This window comes from Necator americanus, chromosome II, assembly GCF_031761385.1.
Source record: "Necator americanus strain Aroian chromosome II, whole genome shotgun sequence".
NCBI classification, from domain to species: Eukaryota; Metazoa; Nematoda; class Chromadorea; order Rhabditida; family Ancylostomatidae; genus Necator; species Necator americanus.
In genome coordinates, this window is record NC_087372.1 from 1,566,133 (window position 1) to 1,585,540 (window position 19,408).

Below are 19,408 nucleotides of genomic sequence, written 5' to 3' on the forward strand. Positions count from 1 at the left end.
CAAATTGAGGCGGAATCAGCGATTTGATCCTAACTTGAGTAAAATCGATTCCGTTGATCGGTGAGTGGCTGCAATGACCACAATCGCTGGGACATTCGAGGCGCAGAAAACATTTCGATGCTATCCAAGATTTTGTTAGGATAGAGCACCTTGGGAATAGAATAATTATATCTCGTAATTATGTCGTCGTACCTTTTGCCCAGCATTTGAGGCACAAATTTCTTACCAGTTTGTTAAGTAAGTTAAAGTATCAGACTGTTCTTGTTGTATGAATGAAATTCATTTCAAGCTTGCTCTTTGAAGTTTTTTTTTCTGGTTGTTTCGGGAATAAGATTGTTGTGAGACCTTACGGTCGTCTGGATTTGTAAGCTGCTGAATCATCACCATGTGTATTTCTTTTTTTCAGCTTTCTTTTCTAAAGTGATATAGTAAGGGAATATTAATAAGTGGAGTGAGGATTAAGTATTAAGTTATGACATTCGCGATTTTTCCTTTCAGTTATTCTTCACCCGGAAAGATCCTTAGAAAAGTGCAAACGCTTTGGGAAGCTTTTAATGAAAAGTTCTCATCATATATTCTTTTTTTTGCCGTCACCCATACTATATGAATTTCGCTATTTTGTTTTCAAGGATTCACAAAGCAGTTTCGACATTTTCTCATTCCATGAATTTTAAAACGTGTCTATTTCCTTAAGTTCATATTCGCGGAATTATGATTTTACAGGGCAATTAATAACTTATGGGGGGCTTAATTAACGCACCAAGCCAAAATATTTGCTTTAGGTACGATATTAGGAAGAGTTGGTGGAGTTATTCAGAGACTCGGCCCCGTGTTTTGTACGTAAATTCACAAATCTCTAATATTTTGTCGTAAAGCAGCGTTTTGCTACGAAAGCAAAAATATATAACCCGAGCAAGAACTGGAGACCCTTCTTTTTTCTTCTAGTGGGTCTACGGTAGACGTCTATGCGGCGGAAGTTCATTCTTTCGCTGTGACAGAAGAAGTAACTCCTCAACTGTGATGCGTTAGAGGACACTTGCCGCAAAATTGAAAACTTAATGCTTTTTGCGTAGGCGCTTGCGCAATTCCACCATGAATAAGAACTTATCCTGATCAAATCCAGTTCATACATAATCGCATACAAGAACGAAAGTGCATGAGATGCACCGCAGCGAGGTAGTATTAGGCGTCATCGAGTGAAATGTGCCACTTTCTCCAGAAATATAGCAGGCTTCAAACATTTTTAACTTCTGGAAAGTTTTTTCAGTGGTCAACACGAAGAGGATGGAAAAATATTATACTAGTACGTCATGGTAACTCGCAGTCGTAATCCTCCTAGAGTAGCAGGGATTACGAGATTCTCTTTAGCTGTAGCTAATTTGATAGGATAAATATTTGCTAGGAGACCTACAGATATGCACTAAAGATGACTGAAGATTCAACGAATTTTTCCAGTCTCAAAAAGGCAAATTGGGACATAGATCACGTCTGTGTTGAAGTGTATTAAGCATTAAGGACGGCAGATTTTCGCTCGGATTTTTTTTTTTGTTTTTAGAGGAGATCGTAAGAGGTTCAGCTGAAGGGTTCTTCCCGTCACGACCCTGCTGTTTTTTTTTGTTGCGCGGTTTGGTTTCATCGCACTCACTCGATTAACCTTGAAGGCTGTCAATCACCTCACCATCTGATTCTGATGGAAAACCTATGAACCTCAGTGACCGAGAATCGTCATGAGATTTCTAAAGCTTATTGCTTCCTGGATAGGGATGAAGATGTAATCTACGAGAATGAGTGGAACACATGCTCAATTCTCTCTAGTAACTCAGAAGAAGGTTCATGTGATCAATTCTGCCAACGATGCAATTTATTACGAGAAAGAAAGTCGAGAGAAAAAAGAAAGAAACTCTGTCACTTCGTCGTTGAATGTTCGGAATCCACCTAAGAAGTCCAGAAGTTTTCCTATCTGCACAGTCATACTTGCATAGTGAATTGCTCTCGTTTTATCACCCGTAAAAAGTTGTATCGTTGGAGAAATGGGACCACACAAGGTCTCTATTAGTTTCCTGGTAAATGTGCACTTGGCTGAAACACGTTCGGTGGTAACTGCAACCGTTCCAGGGCCTGTTTCCGCTACCGTATTCTTCATAGTAGCTTTGTTAGAAAAGAATGATTGTCTTCACCGCACAACATTGCTGTGCCAAATTTTCCAACTGAATCCTACAATTTCATTTTCCTTTTCCTTCATTTATCATCTTCCTGTACATCTTCTTAGCCACGTGAGCTTTGCTCTTCGTTCTTTTTTTCCTCTCGAGAAGATATCGCCAGAAACGAGGAGAAAATCCAATCAGCTGGACTCGTATTAGTTCCTCTTGTGCGAAAACGAACGTGCCATCCAAGAAGAAAAACCTCTTCCTGTTTGTTTCCTGTAGAAGTTCTTTCCTATCGTGTATCCTTCACAGAGGAAAAAAAAAAGAAAAATAACAAGGGAAATAAATAATTGATTACAATGTATGGAACGAGCTTCTCTCCGAGAAGTTTCCTTGTTTATTTTTAGTGATCGTATTGCTTTGGCATAAGGTATAGCAAAGCGTTCTACATGAAATATTTATTTTTTCATGGCTGAGGAAAAACAACCAAAAAAGGTAAACAGGCAAAATGCAAAACGGTGATCGTGGTATGAGATTTTTTAAAGCTGCAAAATCACTGAATGCATCAGAGTTACCCTTTCATATGAGCATAAAATGAGGAAATAATTAGTCAGCTAATGAGCTGAAAAATTTTTGCATAGCTCAGAGTTAGTTTATCTTTTATGTGAACTTTTTCATTGATTAAGATCAATCAATCAAGTTATTCGAATAATCCAACTCAGATCTGCAGAATATTTAGCTTTCTTGAGATAAAATTCAAAACTTATCTAAAAGTCAGAAAAAAACAGATTGTCACTGTCTTTGACTTTTATTAATGGAAGCAATGAAAAGAAGAAATGCTTCACAGCAATTTCCCATTCACGAAGGAATTTCACATCCTTTAAGGAAAAAAAGAAAAAAAAGCTTTAACAAAATGTCAATCTTGCTTAGAACCCTTTGTGCACCTGGTCGGCTTCGAAAAATGACAGCGATAAAATTTCAGAAATGCGCAATTTCCCCGTTCTTTTATGATTGTTTTGGGATTTTCATTGAATTTTCATTGTATGTATGATGCCAATCAGACCGTTGCTAATTTGTTCGGTGAACCAAGCGCTCACCCATCATTCGCGTTCCAATTCGCACTTTTTTTTTCAGAATTTTCACTTTCGTCGTTAGCAAAAACGTTTTTTCTAATGTTGTTGAATAATCTATGAATGATCAATGAGGTACGGTAAGTGACACAGGTGAGCCACAAATCGGCCCTCTTTTGGTTCAGTTTCAGGAAACTCCTCTACCACGCGGCCATATTGTGCGAAACCGTCATTAGTACAGCTGAAAAATATCCTGAAAAAGGATCTTGGCGCAAGCAGACTGCAGTTCCCAGTTCAGGGGAACGTTGACCATGTAATTAGATTACGTTTGGGATTCATAAATAAAACGACATATGTTCTTTCTTCTTATAAAATCAGAGGAGTCGGAATGATTCTAGTAATAGATGCCGGTCATTTTACCACCTAAAAGCTGTGAAAAATATGTGAGAAAGAAGAAAACCAAGAAATATGAGTAGCTCTAATTCTACTGCTTTTTTTGTACATCTTCTTTCCACATTCCAGCCAACCGTTGAATTTTTTTTTTTACATGGATCGTGACAACGCGCTTATTTTGATGAAGAAATGCCTTCAGTGTATGAAACCACTCCGTACATTGTAACAGATTATAAAATTATCACTATTACATGAAATTTTCGGAAAATCCTTCTTTCAAACAAAATTCCTGAACCGATCCAGTTCAAATGTACTTTCTAGTTCCTCTTTTCCGTGTTATTAATTAAATTATTAAATTAAGTGGATGTGGTCGAGAAGGAAACAGATAAGATAACTCATCGGTGTGCCCTTTCGACAGTTTGCTTCTGTTTACTATTTTTCGGAAAAGTTAACGTGAAATTCAACTTTCAGCTTCGATTTGGGGAAAATGAGCATAATGTTTTTTATTCTAGCAAAAAAAAAAACATTCTTTACGTTCTCCTAACCATCTTAATCAGTGTGTCTAGTCAGGAATTCCTAGAAACACGAAAAGAATCCAGTGAAATTGTACGTTTTGCCAAATGTCCTGTTTTTAGTTGTCGATTAGCCGTATGGACGAACAGAACAACGTGTTTTGTTAGCTATTTAAATGCTTACTTATCCGAAAAAGGCTCGTTCTACTTCAGTGCCAGAAAAGCACTACTTTTAGCGGGAAAATAAAGATATGTACGCTTTCCTGCGCTGAACTGGGATTTTTCTTGATTTTTCCAAAAATGTCCGGGCTCGAAAAAATAAGCGATGGTGTTTTGTAGTGCATTTTTCGCCTAATCAACATTTTTTTCTTGTTTCAGTAGAATACAAAAGTAAAAGTTAAGTGCACTTCCACTGAAAACTTTATTAGGGGATTTTTTAGAGTCATTTTTCTCGGAGTTCAAGAGAAAAAAAAAGAATTTGACTTTTGAAAGAAAAACTATCGAAACTATCAAAGTGGAATATTACTGCGGTATACAGCGCCTAACATTCCGACGTCGCTTCTATGGAGAACACAGAAAACGTTTATAAAGACCATAGATTTCTCGAATATCCTCAGTACCTCAGGATATTTTCTAAATTCTTATCAAAATCAGAACATCCAGCAGAAGACGTCAGCCACAGTTGAAATTCTCAACAGTCTGCATTATTCATTCAGTGTCTGGTCGTCATACGTAATAGAATCGTGCCCATATGTAGTAAACAAGAAACTCTATTATTTTTCTATTATGCTGTCACATTTCCTCACATCTCTTAATTTAATTAAATTTTAAAAATGCACTTTGAAAAAGCCTGATTAATTCATTCATCTATTTCTCGTGATGAAACTTCTGTTTCCCATCCTTTCCTCAAATGTCCTCCTCACTGAAACGGGAGGGAAAAGTATTTCTAAGTTTGCTTCATCAACATATTCTCGCGCCTGGGCGAGTTGGAACTGCGTGCTGTTCCACCTTTTTTTTCTTAATTTTTTCCCTTTTTCCCCTAATTTTTCCTAATTCCTGAGTTAAAACCATCTTGAGGATATAAACTTGTAAATTAATAATAATAATAATAATAATAATAATAATAATAATAATAATAATAATAATAATAATAATAATAATAAATTGATAAAAGGATAAAGTCATAAAGTAATAAATAACAGTTATAAACTCGAAAATATTATCTAAATACAAATTAGCCACAAACAAGCAGTTTGTAACAAATTATGCGCCAATTATGGATTTGCTCAGCCTTCTGGAGTATTAGAAAAGCTGTTGTTTGTTCAATATTAGAAGGATTAATTGTTTGTTCACTTATTATTTTACTTTTCTACTGGTTAAAATGTAATCATTTTGATTTTCCTTATGTATGAAAACGGCTTTTTGTTATTCTCTTTTACTCACGTTAAAATTATTCCACTTAACTATGTAATTAATAATAATTTTAAGAATTTCTTCATTGAGAGAGACTCGAACGGGTGCAAAGCAGACGTAAGTGGTTATAACATTGGTGAATGGCTCGACTCCTATCCATGGCAACTAAGCTTTTCTCATTCATCCAGGGATTTGTAAATTGATCAAATTCATCCGAGAAGATAACAATAGTGCATTGGTTGAGTTTCCGGATGATTGTGCTACATCTTCTTCCAGTAACTTTTAAGATTCTTTTCGAATTGGAAGCGGAACGTTTATCTTTTATTCTTCACTCTAAACCCTACAAACAAAGATATTAAGAGGACAAAGATATCAAATAGAAATAAAGTTTAAAAAGAAATCTCTGACGTACCATTCCACTTGGGGTCCGTCTACACCTTGGAATTCAATTCAGAATCGTTAGGGACTTATAAACGCGTTTGCAACCTCACGATATCTTGCTACCGTACCATCCGATCTATCCGATGTATTATTTCTTCATCTTCTCGGACAAATTTGGCATCAATTTTTCGATTCCGGAAGAATGAAAAGCTTGGTTGGTTGGCACAGCGACGGATTCGAACCTTAGATCAATGGTGCAGCCACACTGGCACCTCTTACCGACTACGCTACATTCTTCGTAAAATTAAAAATTAAATTAAAATTTAGATGACTAATATTATCATATTAGAATAGGAGATAGATAGAAGATAGTAAAAGTAAATATTTATATAAATTATTAACTACAAGTAGGAGCGTATTTACATGACAAATACATAGCTCAATTGCACATTGTAGAGAGAAGCTCCTTTAAGAATAAAAATGTTTCGTTAAAAAGTTTTTTTAAACAGGAGAATTTATTTGAAAGTTTCCCGGATGGATTTATTGTATCCAAATTATGAACAGAACATCATTTAGATGTTTTATGAAATAGGAGCATTGTAAATTTCTAGTTGTGTTGCCATGGAGTGTTTGTATTCCTTAGTCACATTAACTCTAGACTACATTTTACCGCATTTTCTCTGGCGTATCCAACAGTGAAATGTACGGAGCAGTTGTATTATAATAGCAGAACACCTTACGGAGCTAGGATACAATTTTTGTTCCAGTTTTTTCTAAGGTTCGAGTGAGTAGATCGTTAAAACTTTGTAGTAAAGAACAAAGTTATATTTTTATGCATTATTTTACCTCATATGCATATGTGGTCTCTACTCCGGATGCGAAAATCAGTTCGCAAAGTTGCGCTCTTGGAATTATGACATTCACTTAGTGAAGGCACAGCGACTAAAAATCACTTCCGGTAGCCGAGACAGGATTGATTTGTGTTCTTTCATGTAGCTGCACTTAAAAAATCTAGCTTATGTGAAAAATTGTGTAGGTGTTTTCAATCCAGGGTTTTTTTTACCTTTTAAAAAAAGCAGATAAAGCCCAGTTTGAAAGTGTAGAAGAAAACTAATCTAAGTGCGACAGCTGGTCACTTAGAAAAAAAGTCTACCTCAAAAATCTTGATTTCTACTCAACTATTTACGTTATGATTGATTTATCGCCCTTGAACTGAAAAAAAAACTTCAAATTAGTCTCGATACAGAGAACTCCTCCAGAAAAAAGATTGACTCGGGGTTTTTATATCCAGAAATAGTTTCTGGGGTAACGCTGTCGCTTATCTCTTTATTTCTTAGGCTCTACCATCATTTTTGTTGATAGCGCGGAAGACGAAGTAGCAGAAAATGTCTCAGAAATATTTGAGTTCACCCGTGAAACTCTTTTGTGAAATTAGAGGAACAATAAAAAAAAACTAAAAACATTCATCATTGGCTGCTCTTCGCGTATTTCTAGGATCCTCTTGTGACGTTTTTTTTTTAAATTCTGCTTTAGGAGGAAATCTTTTAGAAATCCAGAGATTGACTCACAGATGAAAAAACTAAGGATCAGATGTTTATCGTGTCTTAGAGTGATTAAGTAAATTGGAGAAAAAAATGTGGTATACCTTAGCAAATCATGTAATTAGCTGATCCTGGAGAATTTCATGAATCCCTAGTTGTTTATGTAAACATGTTTGTTGTGATTCCTCGAGGTATTCGAACTAAAAAATAAAATAATTCTGTGGTCTGGTAAGTGCTGCTGCATTTACTGATAACTGAAGCCGTTGCACTGGAAATTAGCTTCGAGCTGCTGTACGCGTCGGTCGAGTCATATGAGCCTTGTGACTAGTATTCCCCGATTCTAATGGATTAATTGGCGAATGTTGGGAGCAAAGCGCACAGCAACAACGTTTTCCTCGAATCCTCAGATTTGCATAGGGAATAATTCGAATCCTAAGATGTTCTGGTCAAATTTAAGCGAAAAAAGAGTCTCTTCTTGCAATCTCCTCTTCGTAGGTTATATTCTGGTACCCAGTGGTTAATAATGGTATAATAAAATAGTAGATAGAAATAATGGTATACAAATAAATATAGTAAAATTATAAGGTAGCAAATAATAATAGTGTATATAAAGGTAGAGGTATTTATAGTAAATTTTCTCTCATTTTTATGAAATTTATCCATCATTCAACGGATTCTTCTTCATCATAACAACTCCTAATTGAGGAAACTTTACGAAAAACAAAGAAAATCCGCCCAAGGATCTTGTTGTTATGGTTTCCGTGAGGGGGAATAAAGGGCTAGTCGAGTCAAAGGACCTATCCGGTTATTCCTGGCGAATGATCCAAAGTGTATTATCCGAATACGCTGCTCTTAGATGACATAAAGTACAACACCTTTATGTGGATAAAAGGAATTCCTTAAAAGTCGAGCACACATCGCGAGTCCGATGCCACGCCCCCATCACGGAAGCAATCTACGTTCACTAAGAGCAATTCAATTCGGTGAGGGCAGGCAGGCGGTGACTTTAAATCGCTCATCCGGAAACACTCTTTTTTCTACTAATTCACTTTCTCTTTTCTTCTTCACTTTTTCCATCTAATTTACAATCACTTGTTTTTACTTTTACAACTTTTAGTGTTTTTTTTTCGCGCTAATCATGCTTGTTTATTGTTTATTTTTTGTGCCCTAATAAGGCTATGGAACTCATTTTGTGATCCAGTGATCGGTGGACATTCAAACACTTCTGAACATCCAGATATTTTCAGATGAGACACTCACTACATTCGCTTATCGTTCTTCTTCTGATTATCGTCTCAGCTGCGGCTTATTTAGGTGAGCTCCGTTCTAATCATACCTTATGACTTAAGTACAGTATCTCTTACATGGATATGGACAATAACTTTCTTTAAAAAATATCCCTTAATTGTAGCTTAAAAATCAAAAATCGGCGTTGTTTACGGTGGATCTTAATGTACAATTAAAACGTTTTCTACGAAAAATACGAGTTCACAGTAGGTACACAGCGCTAATACGGTAATAAAGTACTTCTTGGAAATTTCCACTAACGCCTCTAAAATGACGAATACAGTACTCTTAGCGACCATAAACGCTAGGAAGGGAACACATTAAGGTATTTACTCATTTTCAGATTATTATGAACGTTATAAGAATAATTAATGAATAATTAATGAGTAATTGATGCTCTCCTGATTCGCTCGTTCTTTTTATTTTCTCAGAAATCGTTATTTTTTTATCGCATAAAATATGTAAATAAGCTCCCTCTAAGAGATTGTTGTTAAATATCACTTACTAAGGATCATCTGGGGAAATCCATAGCAATACAGTTTCAACGGGGAATTTATTTAGCCCGTTTTTTAAAGGTTTCTTCCACAGAAAATTGTGTTTGTTTAAACTTCTGGTATTTGCTGATGTTCTTTAATAGTGATCAGAGCGCAGAACAACACCAGAAAAATTTTCGATGGCTTTTTTTTCGTTTAATTCAATAATTTCCGGTCAAACTCTCAATATTTTTCCTTAGTCGGCGATTCAAATGCGTTCTTATAAGTTTACTTTCGTGTGGTTTTTACGTTGATAACACATCCTGGCATTATCCTTAATTCAGGAATGTTATCTTTAAGTCAGGAGAAATTAAACTGCAGGAAAAAAATGAAGTATTTGTGTTCCTTCTCCTTTTTGTGCTAACATTTTTTGTTCCTTTTTTATCTATACCGTAAACCATACATTATAATGGACCAGAAACTGATGCGAAACTCTTGAAAGTCTCGGATATTCTTTTTTTTTACTGCTATTGCTAAAATTCGTTATTTACTTATTATTTCTACTTATTATTTCATTTCATTTCGTTATTTACTTTACTTCCAATTTATTGATTTTTAAGGTCGATATTCGAGAATGGACCTGGAACGTGAATCTCGATCGGCTCCTGACTTCGATGTACAGTATGCGAATAACTTCTATAGAGGTGATTTTCTGTTTTTTTTTACTGTCAACCCCCTTCACAATAATACCCCACATCTATAGATTTCATGAGTTCCTCTTCATGTACCCTATCCTAAATATCTACTGCAACATTTTCAGGCTACGGCTCGGATTCCCGATTTGGACCCGGCCCAGAGTTTAACCGCGATCGTTATTGGTGAAAAACGGACTTCATTTACCATGTTTTCGATTAAAATTTTCCACAACCATATAGTTTTTGTTGAACTTTTCGCTAGGAAGCAGTGTCATCCATCTAAATTGAAATTTTCTAGCAACTGTTTACGTGTTTTCTTTGAGGAGTCCTGTTCTTTTTCCGATAACAAATAAAATAAGCATACGTTCTTCGTAGTATGCCAGAATTTTATCGTACTATGGTGGATTTAAATGGAAAGTCGAATCAATGCTTCAACGTTTTACTGCTGCTTCTCAAATGCTGCAAAATTATGGGCGCTTGAGGTTAATCCAGAAGAATTCCTATCTAATTCTAACCTAATCCATGCATCGATTGAAGATGTTAGAAGGCCGTAGAAAAAAAGAAGAGATCGGGAAAAATTAAAATAAGAGCAAAATGCAACAAATAGAAATTTAAATATGGTCTAAATAAAACTCTGATAGGGTTTACATTTCACAAAATTCACTTATTTCCGTTCTCATTCGAGTCATCGCTTTCAATTTCAAGTAGAATCGGTGTGGAGGTGCGGAAACCGGAAATGGGTGTGGATCGAGCGCTTGTTCGATGACGTCGAGCACGACAATTCAAAGAAACTCGGACATTCTTCCAGATATCCTCCTGTAGTTCATTTGGGACGTTGAAATGACGAAATACGCACTGGAAACACCGAAATAAAGCGATAACACGAACATGTTATGAAAATTGAAAAAAATTGTGCTATGAAATAAAGAATTTACGAAGAAGAACTCACATTTCTAATGAACTCAACTTTTGCTGCTGATCTTATCCTCTTATTCACTGGGATTTGCATTTCCCATGGTTCGGCAGCGTAGACCAACGGTTCCAGAGCCAGAGCGAAACGAACAGGACTCTCTCGGTTCTCGTGGAATACTGATTGCACCTTTTCGTAAGGTACAAATGAATAGAGGAACACTAAAATCGAGAAAAAAGTAATTTAGCTCTGCGGAAAGTGTACCCCGAGAACAATTAACGTCCATTTTTTATGGTTTCTAGCAAATTAAGTTTTTCATCGGAAATTTTATAGATCAAATCCACACGGATCCACAAGTTATTTTGGGAATTGACTCGATGAGCTCGGTTTAGGGTTCGTCGAAAAAAAAAACGAATAATTCTACTTACTAACTAAAATTCATCAATTTTCTCACAGAATTTCGGGATTTTCTCTGCTGTTTCATGGGCTCATACAATCTGTATGGTAGAAGTTAATGTAGAAAATATTCTCCTCACCCTATTTACGTCAAACTAAAAATCATGGCATAAATTGAGTTCTGTTCCGTGCGGATCATGAACCTCCTTTGAAAATAGAAGGAAAAAGGAAATTCCAAAATCTGGAGACCGTGACTTACTTTTAGTGAATTGTAGCAGGAATAAGTTTAGAAAATTTCTTGGATCAGCACTAACAAGGATAATTTTTCTATAAAGTATTGTCAGAAATACATGTTACTGACTGTTTTGCTCCTTAAAATTTGGTCTTTAAATTTCTTCTAGATTTAATAGAAAAATTTTAAATAAAAGGTAATAAAAGTTAATAAAAAATTACTTTGGTTTTAGCCGTTTGAACTGACAATTAAGATACGATTAGATCTATCTGGATTTATGACTTGATTTTTTTTTTCAAAAATAAATCCATGAACTCGGTCAAGTAACGTCATCAAGGAGACAAAAGAAAGAAGAAGAAATGAATTACATGGCTGTCTGGGCAAAAGACGATCATTAAGGAGCCCGAAGTGTCCCTGAATATCATGCAAACGTTGCTCCAATCCTTGAAAGCGACAGCTGATCATATCGTTTAGTCGTTCCTCAAGCGCTTTGAACTCTGAGATGATATGTTGCTGGAAATCTTTGTTCGACATCTCTTCCAGAATTTTAATCTTTCCGAGAATTTCTTGAAGTGTGTGTTCGAGGTTGAAATTGTACGTCGAAGTGCATGGTTCAGGTGAAATGCTGCAAATACTTAGCAAAATGTCGATTTCGATTATTTTCATGCAGGAGAATCGAACACTTAAAATCAAAAAAAAGAAAAAAACATCGTTGTATGTACGCTTACCTCGCACCCACATATTGGAGATTTTGATTATCCGCGACAGTGAATAGGGAATTGTTGAAATAATTCGGAGGACACGCGAACATATCTCTACCGTTCATGGCAAAAATCCAGTCCACTAATCATCTGATGAGGTCTTTTATCCTTTTCGGATGAGATGACTATTTCCCAGGGCTACGATTTATATCCTCAAGTAAAAACATTGTCACCGATATTACAGGAGGTTAATTTGCTTAGCATAAGGTGCATCCAGGAGTAGGGATGTCACATTAAGGTCAACTGCCTGTCGCTGATGGATACTGCCGTGTGCTATGGATCAACGGATTCGTTCTGAGACAAAATTGTTGAAAATTAAGAAGAAAATTTGGGGGAAATTAAAAAGAGTAATATATTATTTTCGCTTTTGGAAATCCAGGCGATATGAAGTAGGCAGCATAGTAAAAGTGCTATGGATTACATATGTATATTTCCACAACTATCTTCCAACATTCTTCCTGATTGGGATCCACTAACTTTTCCCCTTTTCCCACTACATAATCTAAGGATGTCAAATATTTGAATAACAGAGTCATTAATTCAAATTTTTAGTCGTTATTACTGTAGTACCTGAATAAGTGTGAATTTAATTGACACGAGTTGCCGCTTTTTTTTAAAACATTTTAGATCCCATGGATTGTGAGGTTAGGATTTTCCTAAGTAATAAAAAGTAAAAATAAAGGAAATTTTCTTACATAATGAAGTTGGGGTTTTCTAAACTACATCGAGGGAAGATACTTCGCGGATCTTGTACGAGCAGTGCTCCTTCAAGGAGTCTACGCTTGCGGCAAAGTTGCTCCGGGTTGAGTGACGAATTCGTCAGGCAGGATAAAATTCCCCAGCTTCCTCATGAAATCACTCCCGCCCGCCTGAACGCGATTATAGTCGGCGGTGAATGCGAAGTGCGCGTCAAGTGCTCGTAAGGCGCCTTTGATGGGAAAAGGACGGGAGAGAAAGTTGTAAGTGTAGTAATTACTCAAGTTGCGATCATCCGATAGGAGGATACTGTAGAAGTTTTAAAGTAACTGCTGAAGATGACCATCTAGAGCTTTAAAGTAATTTACAGTATCATCCTAACGGAAAAGACAACTCAATAAAATTATTTTTGTAAACAAAAATAATCTTTATGTATTACAAATTCTTAACAAAGTACATTATGCAGGAAGTAGTTAAACAACAAATTGAAGAAATTTTCATCATTTTCCAAGTCCACTGAACCAATCACGGATCTTCCCGAGAACATTTTTCTCTGAAAAGAAAAGAAAAAGTCGTTAGGATTGATAAATGATTAGTTTCTGTTCTTGGACAACTGAGTGATATGCTGACCTCCATCTTCTCCTTGCACGGCGTCTCCAACTGTTTTCACACCCTCTTGGGCACCTAAACAAATGTCTATTCTCTACACATAGGACTTCATCTCACAAAAAGCGGATTTACGGAAGCATATGAACAAACAAGCAATGTAAACAGTAAACAATAAAAATGAAGCATGCGACGATACGTATGATTTGTTTTAGACACGATATATCCGTTGTTTTAGAAAAATTTCTCTAACAGAAAGAAGACTAGGTCGGTTTCATCCCTCACGTTCATAAATTGATAACTTATCCGAGTGGTCTACCAGAAGCCTTAAATTCTTCCGCAAATAATTTTTTTTAAATAGAAAAAACTCTTGAATGTTTGATTTAATTTTTTTTAATGCTACTTTCAGAAACAACGATGTCGTCAATGTGTAGAGTGAAAAATTTTCGTAACATTTATTAATAATATCGGTTATGTTCCCATGAAAAAAAAACCTTCCGGAATTTGCCCGGAGCACGGAGTAGTTTTCTCGATGACTTGCGTGAGCTCATTAACTAAATAAGAGCTTAGGTGGAAAGACATAAAGTCTTTATCTGGATCCCCTTACCAAAATTTGAGGGAAGTTGCTCGCTTAATTACCCAGAAAAATTACGTAGACTTTTTTCGGTCCTATCTTCGAGGAGCGCGTATCACAACGCATTACGAACCTGCTTGGAAAAAGATCCAGAGAAGGAACGAGTCGGATCAATTTTCCCATTCATTTTCCCAAAACATGTAATCCATACGGGGAACAGATGTTAAAAATAATGATGTATAACAGTAAAACTCAGAAAAACTAGTTTTTCACAGTGTTCCCACTTTTAACTACCGTACGGATACTGTACTTGATCATCATTCATATTCCATAGTTGTTAGTTGACACACAGGCGTTTCGAATCCACAATGAGCTGTAGAATCCAGAAATTACATCATTCAAGTTCCCCTAATTCATAACCTCACAGCTCTTTTTCAATATTTTTTAAAAATTTAACTTGGTAATGCAATTCACTGCAGGGATGTAGTAGATTTATGTAACTTTGCTCAGGTTAACGCTTGAGTTGCAGTTTTTCGAAGTGGGGAACGGATAAGTACTTAACAAGTAGACGAACACCTACCTTGCTTTACCGTCTCACCGAATCCAATTAAAGCATCTCCGGTGGCGTTTGCTGGAATGAATTCGCTCGGAATCACACAAATTACTGGATTCGTTTCTCTTACGGTAAGTACCTGCTTTCTCTCCTTCACGTTTCACTGTCTCTACAGCACCTGTTGCCCAAGTTTTAGCTTCTCCAGCTAATCGTTCACCGTGTTCAGCAACAGTGCCGGCTAAAAAGATCAGCGTAGATTTTTTTCGCTTACAGCCAAAAATGGGTTCCGTATTCGGGGACAAACCTGCTCCATTGAGAACATCCGCAACTTCTCCTGCTTTATCTTGTGTAGCGTTCCCTGGAATGAGCATTTACTGTAATCCTAATCCGAGACAGTAATATATACAATAGAAATCATGAACAGTCTCACTCACAGGCTTCTACTGCCGTTCCACTTATTTCATCGCCTGCTTTTGAAAAGAAATTACCGACGCCTTTAGCTTAAAGATGATGATCAGGTGAATATCCTTGTAAAAATGTATGTAGAAAAATAAAAATAGATATATTTTATAAAAATTAGACGCACAAATTCAATCAATTTCAGCAACGAACCTGCCTTCTCAGCCCAACTGATCGCGCTTTCACTTGCCGTCTGATCTCCGTTTACGATACTTTCATCAGGACGTGACTGTAAAATAAGTTAGTTGATACTTTCTGGAATAACTGACTCCAGGATAATGTAAAACCTTCTACTTCTTGAATATTTTGTCTTATTTGAAAAGAAAGAGATAAATGAAGCGGTAACGCATAATTCATTTCTGGACAAAAACCTTGTGCAACTATATTTAGTAAATTTAATACTCTAGAACTAATCAAAAGGTTGGTCGTCCTATGTCCCTTCAAGGCAATTTCTTGGAATAAACAATTTTCGAGGTCACTAAAACTAAAAATAATATATAATAGAAAGAATAGTGCCTTTTCAGGCATGGCATGGAAAAATAGAAAGGAAGAAACTCTCCTTTCATCTTTTTTTCTCATATGAGGGTGGCGTACAAAAAAAACGAGGGAATAAGAAATCATTTAATTTGTTCCGGAGAAGAGGAATGAAAGAAAAACTGTGAGAATGCTAACTAAAAATAATATAGTAAAAAGTAATAAGTAATAAATAAATAAATAAAATAATAAGTAGTAAAAAATAGTGCTTCAAATGCTTCAAAAACTGCTATGAGTTCATTCAAAAACTTTAGTGCTATAAGTGAATGGGGGACTTTCTTGTTTTTCAGAAATTAGTTGGAGCACAGATAGCAAGAATGGAAAAAAAGCTCTTAGGACCAAGAAACTTTGGGGCAGGCACCGAATACATACTTGTGTGTTTGAGATTCGAATAAAAAATCCATAAAACATAGACGCTTATCCACTTTTTTCTTCGGGAATGAGGAATTTCCAGAAAAAAAGGTGATAGGCATCCAATGCATTTATTGTGATTTGCGCAGCGATTTCGTCTGGATGACAGACTTCAATCAATAAGAACGACATGCTATGTCCATGACCTTCAACAAATACACACACACGCGGTTAATGTCAGCTGGATTCTTTGACACAAAACCTAGGCGAATTCTTCGGAAGGCAGACGTACCGAAGTGGCGGAGATCACTGCGAGAACGATAACAATTCGTTCATACATCATGACGAATGTGAACTGGACGACTGGCTGTTTGCGAAGCGATATCGGCTGTTATCTGGGATAATCAGTGGGAAATACCGGCGCGCATGAAATGGCGTAACTTCGCCGATGATGACACAACAACCGGAACCACTAACACCACTAGAAGAATGCTCACAATTGTTCGCAGTACACGAGAAAAACCGGGTCCAGAAATAACGGGTAAATAAGCTGGAAAAAATCGAGGAAGCGTGTCGTGTTTGCGCGGATTTAAACAAATCTTCCACAGAAGCGATCGAGGATCGACGACGGTTCTTCCGCTTCGAAACAGAGTGATGCTGTTTTGTGGTGGAATCCCTAATTTTTTCTAACTTCCAGCAAAAATTCGCCATTCTTACTTTGAATTCCCATGAAAAGATTATTTAAATGTTCTGCCAGTTCCAGAAAAGAGGAACATTCCATGATTTCTGAATGCTCGAACAAATTAGACGAGGCTATTCTCAAATAGTCAGATTCTTGATGTCATAGTGAGTTTTTGAGCTTACGACAGGGATTATCCATGCAGATCGAGGAAATCTCTGGATAAATGGATAAAATCTCTGGCGTAACAATCTGCTTGGGATGCGCCAAGACGTCACCTCATTTCAGAATCGTTTCAAGTTAACGAATGGGTGTCTGGCCTATACCTATACAATGATCAGATCCTCATCGACTGCGTTTCCCCGTTCGTTTTTTGGATAGAGAGTTTTAATAAGAACGAATTTGTTTTGAATATTTTCAAGAGCGCTGGAAATAAATTTCGAAGGAAAAAGTTCGATTTTTACCTAATTCAATTTGGAAAACACTTCTTCGGATTCCAGCGTGAATAACGTTAACTGGAAGATTCAAATCGGCTTCAAACCCTCGTGCTTCGCATCCATTTTGAGAGGTTACTAAGCGATTTGCTTCCGAATCGGATTCTTAAAGCAGTTTGATCTCTCCGTATACGTCGAACTCCCTATTGTTGGTTCAAAGGTGGTCACAAACAGTGCTCCTGAAAATGATATAACTGTTGCTTCCCAAGAAAGAGAATGTCTTCGAATGAATGAAACTTCGAAAACGTATATAATCAAAAGAAAAAACAGCAGAACAAGCGCAGAGGATAAGAAAGAAAATGAAGAGTCTAAAATTTTGGTTGTGAGCGAAATTTCTACTAGTTTGCATTGAAAAAAAAAATCTAAATTACATATTCTCGATTTTCAATGACGGTTCTTCTCAATCATGAGCGGAAAGTAAGATAACTTTCCTAAATCTAACCGAAGAAAAGCTTATCTCCAGAGAAAAATCATTGTAGCTTGGACGTTGAGACCAGCCGTGCCTCACAAAGAGTCAACTTTTATGAATAAGAAAGAGTATGGTCCAGAAATGACGGAGGTATCAAGACGAATGGTCGTCGATAGAGCGTTGAGGTCTCTGATAAGGATACGCGCAAGGCGGCCAGAGAGCATGACCGATGTCAAGTGCACTTCCCAGCAAGCTCTATCGGTACTTCCGCAGCAATCTTCGAACCAAGGCACGAAAACTTCTTCCAAACTCCATTTCGGAGAACAATAGTATCATTCATAGTGCGTACAGCCTGAATCTGATGAAAAGTCGTATTTTGCTTGTTTCAAATCTGATGATGGTTGTGTTGTGATCTACAAATCCAATAATCCCTTCCTTCGATCCGAGCTGGTTCCCGACAAGGTTCCCGCCAAAAACTACGAGAAACTTCGATAGAACTCCCTTAACGCGCCACAGCATTCAGCGCTACACGGGACGCCTAACTAACAACGAAAATATTATTGTAAATCGGACCAACGAAACTATTAGTGCCTCCCCATTCGCTTAAGTTCACTGTATTCGATTATTTCAAACCGTATTGTTTGGTGGATAGTAACTATCGACCACACAACAGTGCTTCTATCCAATATCGGCTAGGATGACTTCTGTTTATACTAAAAAGTTCTATTGTGCTTTATTGGAAACTGTGTATGTAGTTCAAGCAGTTCGAAAATTTCCAAACAAGTGAAGTAACGCTGTCGATTTTCTTCGAGAAACTGCACTGCTTCATGTATTTTGAATATTTCCTCCACAATATTTTGAATTCGCATGGATTTTAAGCGGAATTTCAGGCGTCAACTTTTTTTGAGGCTCATTCAAATGAGCAAATTGTGTTTTAATTTAGATTTTTGCAAAATCGATCGATAGATGAGAAATTCCATGTGGATGTAACTTGCATGAATCCTTAATATTTGCGAACAGAAGCTAAAGGAAAATTTCGAGAATGAGCTGAAAACATCTAATTGAGAGAGGATAGTAAAGTATTACAAGTTAAAGTGATAATAGGAAAAGAATGGATTGACTTAAAGGCATCACCCCACGAATCTGAGGTGGTGCAGATTTCAGGTGGAGTATTCGTATACAGGATGGGAGACTATGGAGAGGGGGGCGCTTCCGTCCATTTCTTCCTAATTGCCGTAAAAAACGGCTCGGAAGATACGGCGCCGCACAAGGCTGGCGCGCTCCAGTCGAACTCCCTGTACACAATAGTGCGCCAAAACGCCTGAAGCCGTATCTTCCGGGCCGTTTTTTACGGCAATTAAGAAGAAATCGACGAAATCACCCCCCTCTCCGTAGTCTCCCATCCCGTATACGAATGCTCCACCCGAAATCCGTAGAACCTCAGATTCGTGGGGTGATTCCTCTAATGAAAATTATGGTATCGAGAACATTGACCGGCCCTTAAAATCTTAATAGAATTAAATTTAATAAGTTTAAATGCTAAAATCAGCTTCTAGCATCCAGAGTTGCACCGCATCTGCTACAACTGAAGAGGAAAAAGCTTACGGATACCTCAAAGCTCTCAAACAGTGCCAAGACTGTTCAGTTCTAAGGACTTCGCCGAGAAAAAAAAAATTGTTGATTAAAAAAATTCTGATGACTCTGACTCTGCTGTAAAATGAACCAACAGTATGTTTATTTAAAAAAAACAATTACAAAACGAAGTAAACACAAAAATATATTCTCATACAACAAAAGCGAATGAAATCAGCACACAACCAATGAAAAAGTTTGCTCAAGTGCAAA

General features: G+C 36.8%; 3 protein-coding genes across 3 annotated transcripts; 1 reads left to right on the forward strand and 2 right to left on the reverse strand.

Moving 5' to 3' along the window:
• Positions 1 to 8,701: 8,701 nt before the first annotated feature.
• On the forward strand, positions 8,702 to 10,096 carry RB195_016584 (uncharacterized protein; the record flags this gene model as incomplete). Its single annotated transcript, XM_013448822.2, has 3 exons — positions 8,702 to 8,768; positions 9,835 to 9,918; positions 10,035 to 10,096. The coding sequence occupies 3 exons, from the start codon at positions 8,702 to 8,704 to the stop codon at positions 10,094 to 10,096; spliced, it is 213 nt and encodes a 70-aa protein (XP_013304276.2).
• A 473-nt stretch (positions 10,097 to 10,569) lies between these two features.
• RB195_016585 (uncharacterized protein) lies at positions 10,570 to 12,273 on the reverse strand (the record flags this gene model as incomplete). The annotated part of the gene is made up of 4 exons (XM_064183174.1): positions 10,570 to 10,764; positions 10,859 to 11,040; positions 11,816 to 12,072; positions 12,176 to 12,273. The coding sequence occupies 4 exons, from the start codon at positions 12,271 to 12,273 to the stop codon at positions 10,570 to 10,572; spliced, it is 732 nt and encodes a 243-aa protein (XP_064039055.1).
• Positions 12,274 to 13,404: 1,131 nt separating this feature from the next.
• On the reverse strand, positions 13,405 to 16,324 carry RB195_016586 (uncharacterized protein; the record flags this gene model as incomplete). The annotated part of the gene is made up of 8 exons (XM_064183175.1): positions 13,405 to 13,457; positions 13,535 to 13,588; positions 14,665 to 14,715; positions 14,777 to 14,875; positions 14,942 to 14,995; positions 15,072 to 15,137; positions 15,250 to 15,325; positions 16,274 to 16,324. The coding sequence occupies 8 exons, from the start codon at positions 16,322 to 16,324 to the stop codon at positions 13,405 to 13,407; spliced, it is 504 nt and encodes a 167-aa protein (XP_064039056.1).
• Between the last annotated feature and the right edge of the window lie 3,084 nt (positions 16,325 to 19,408).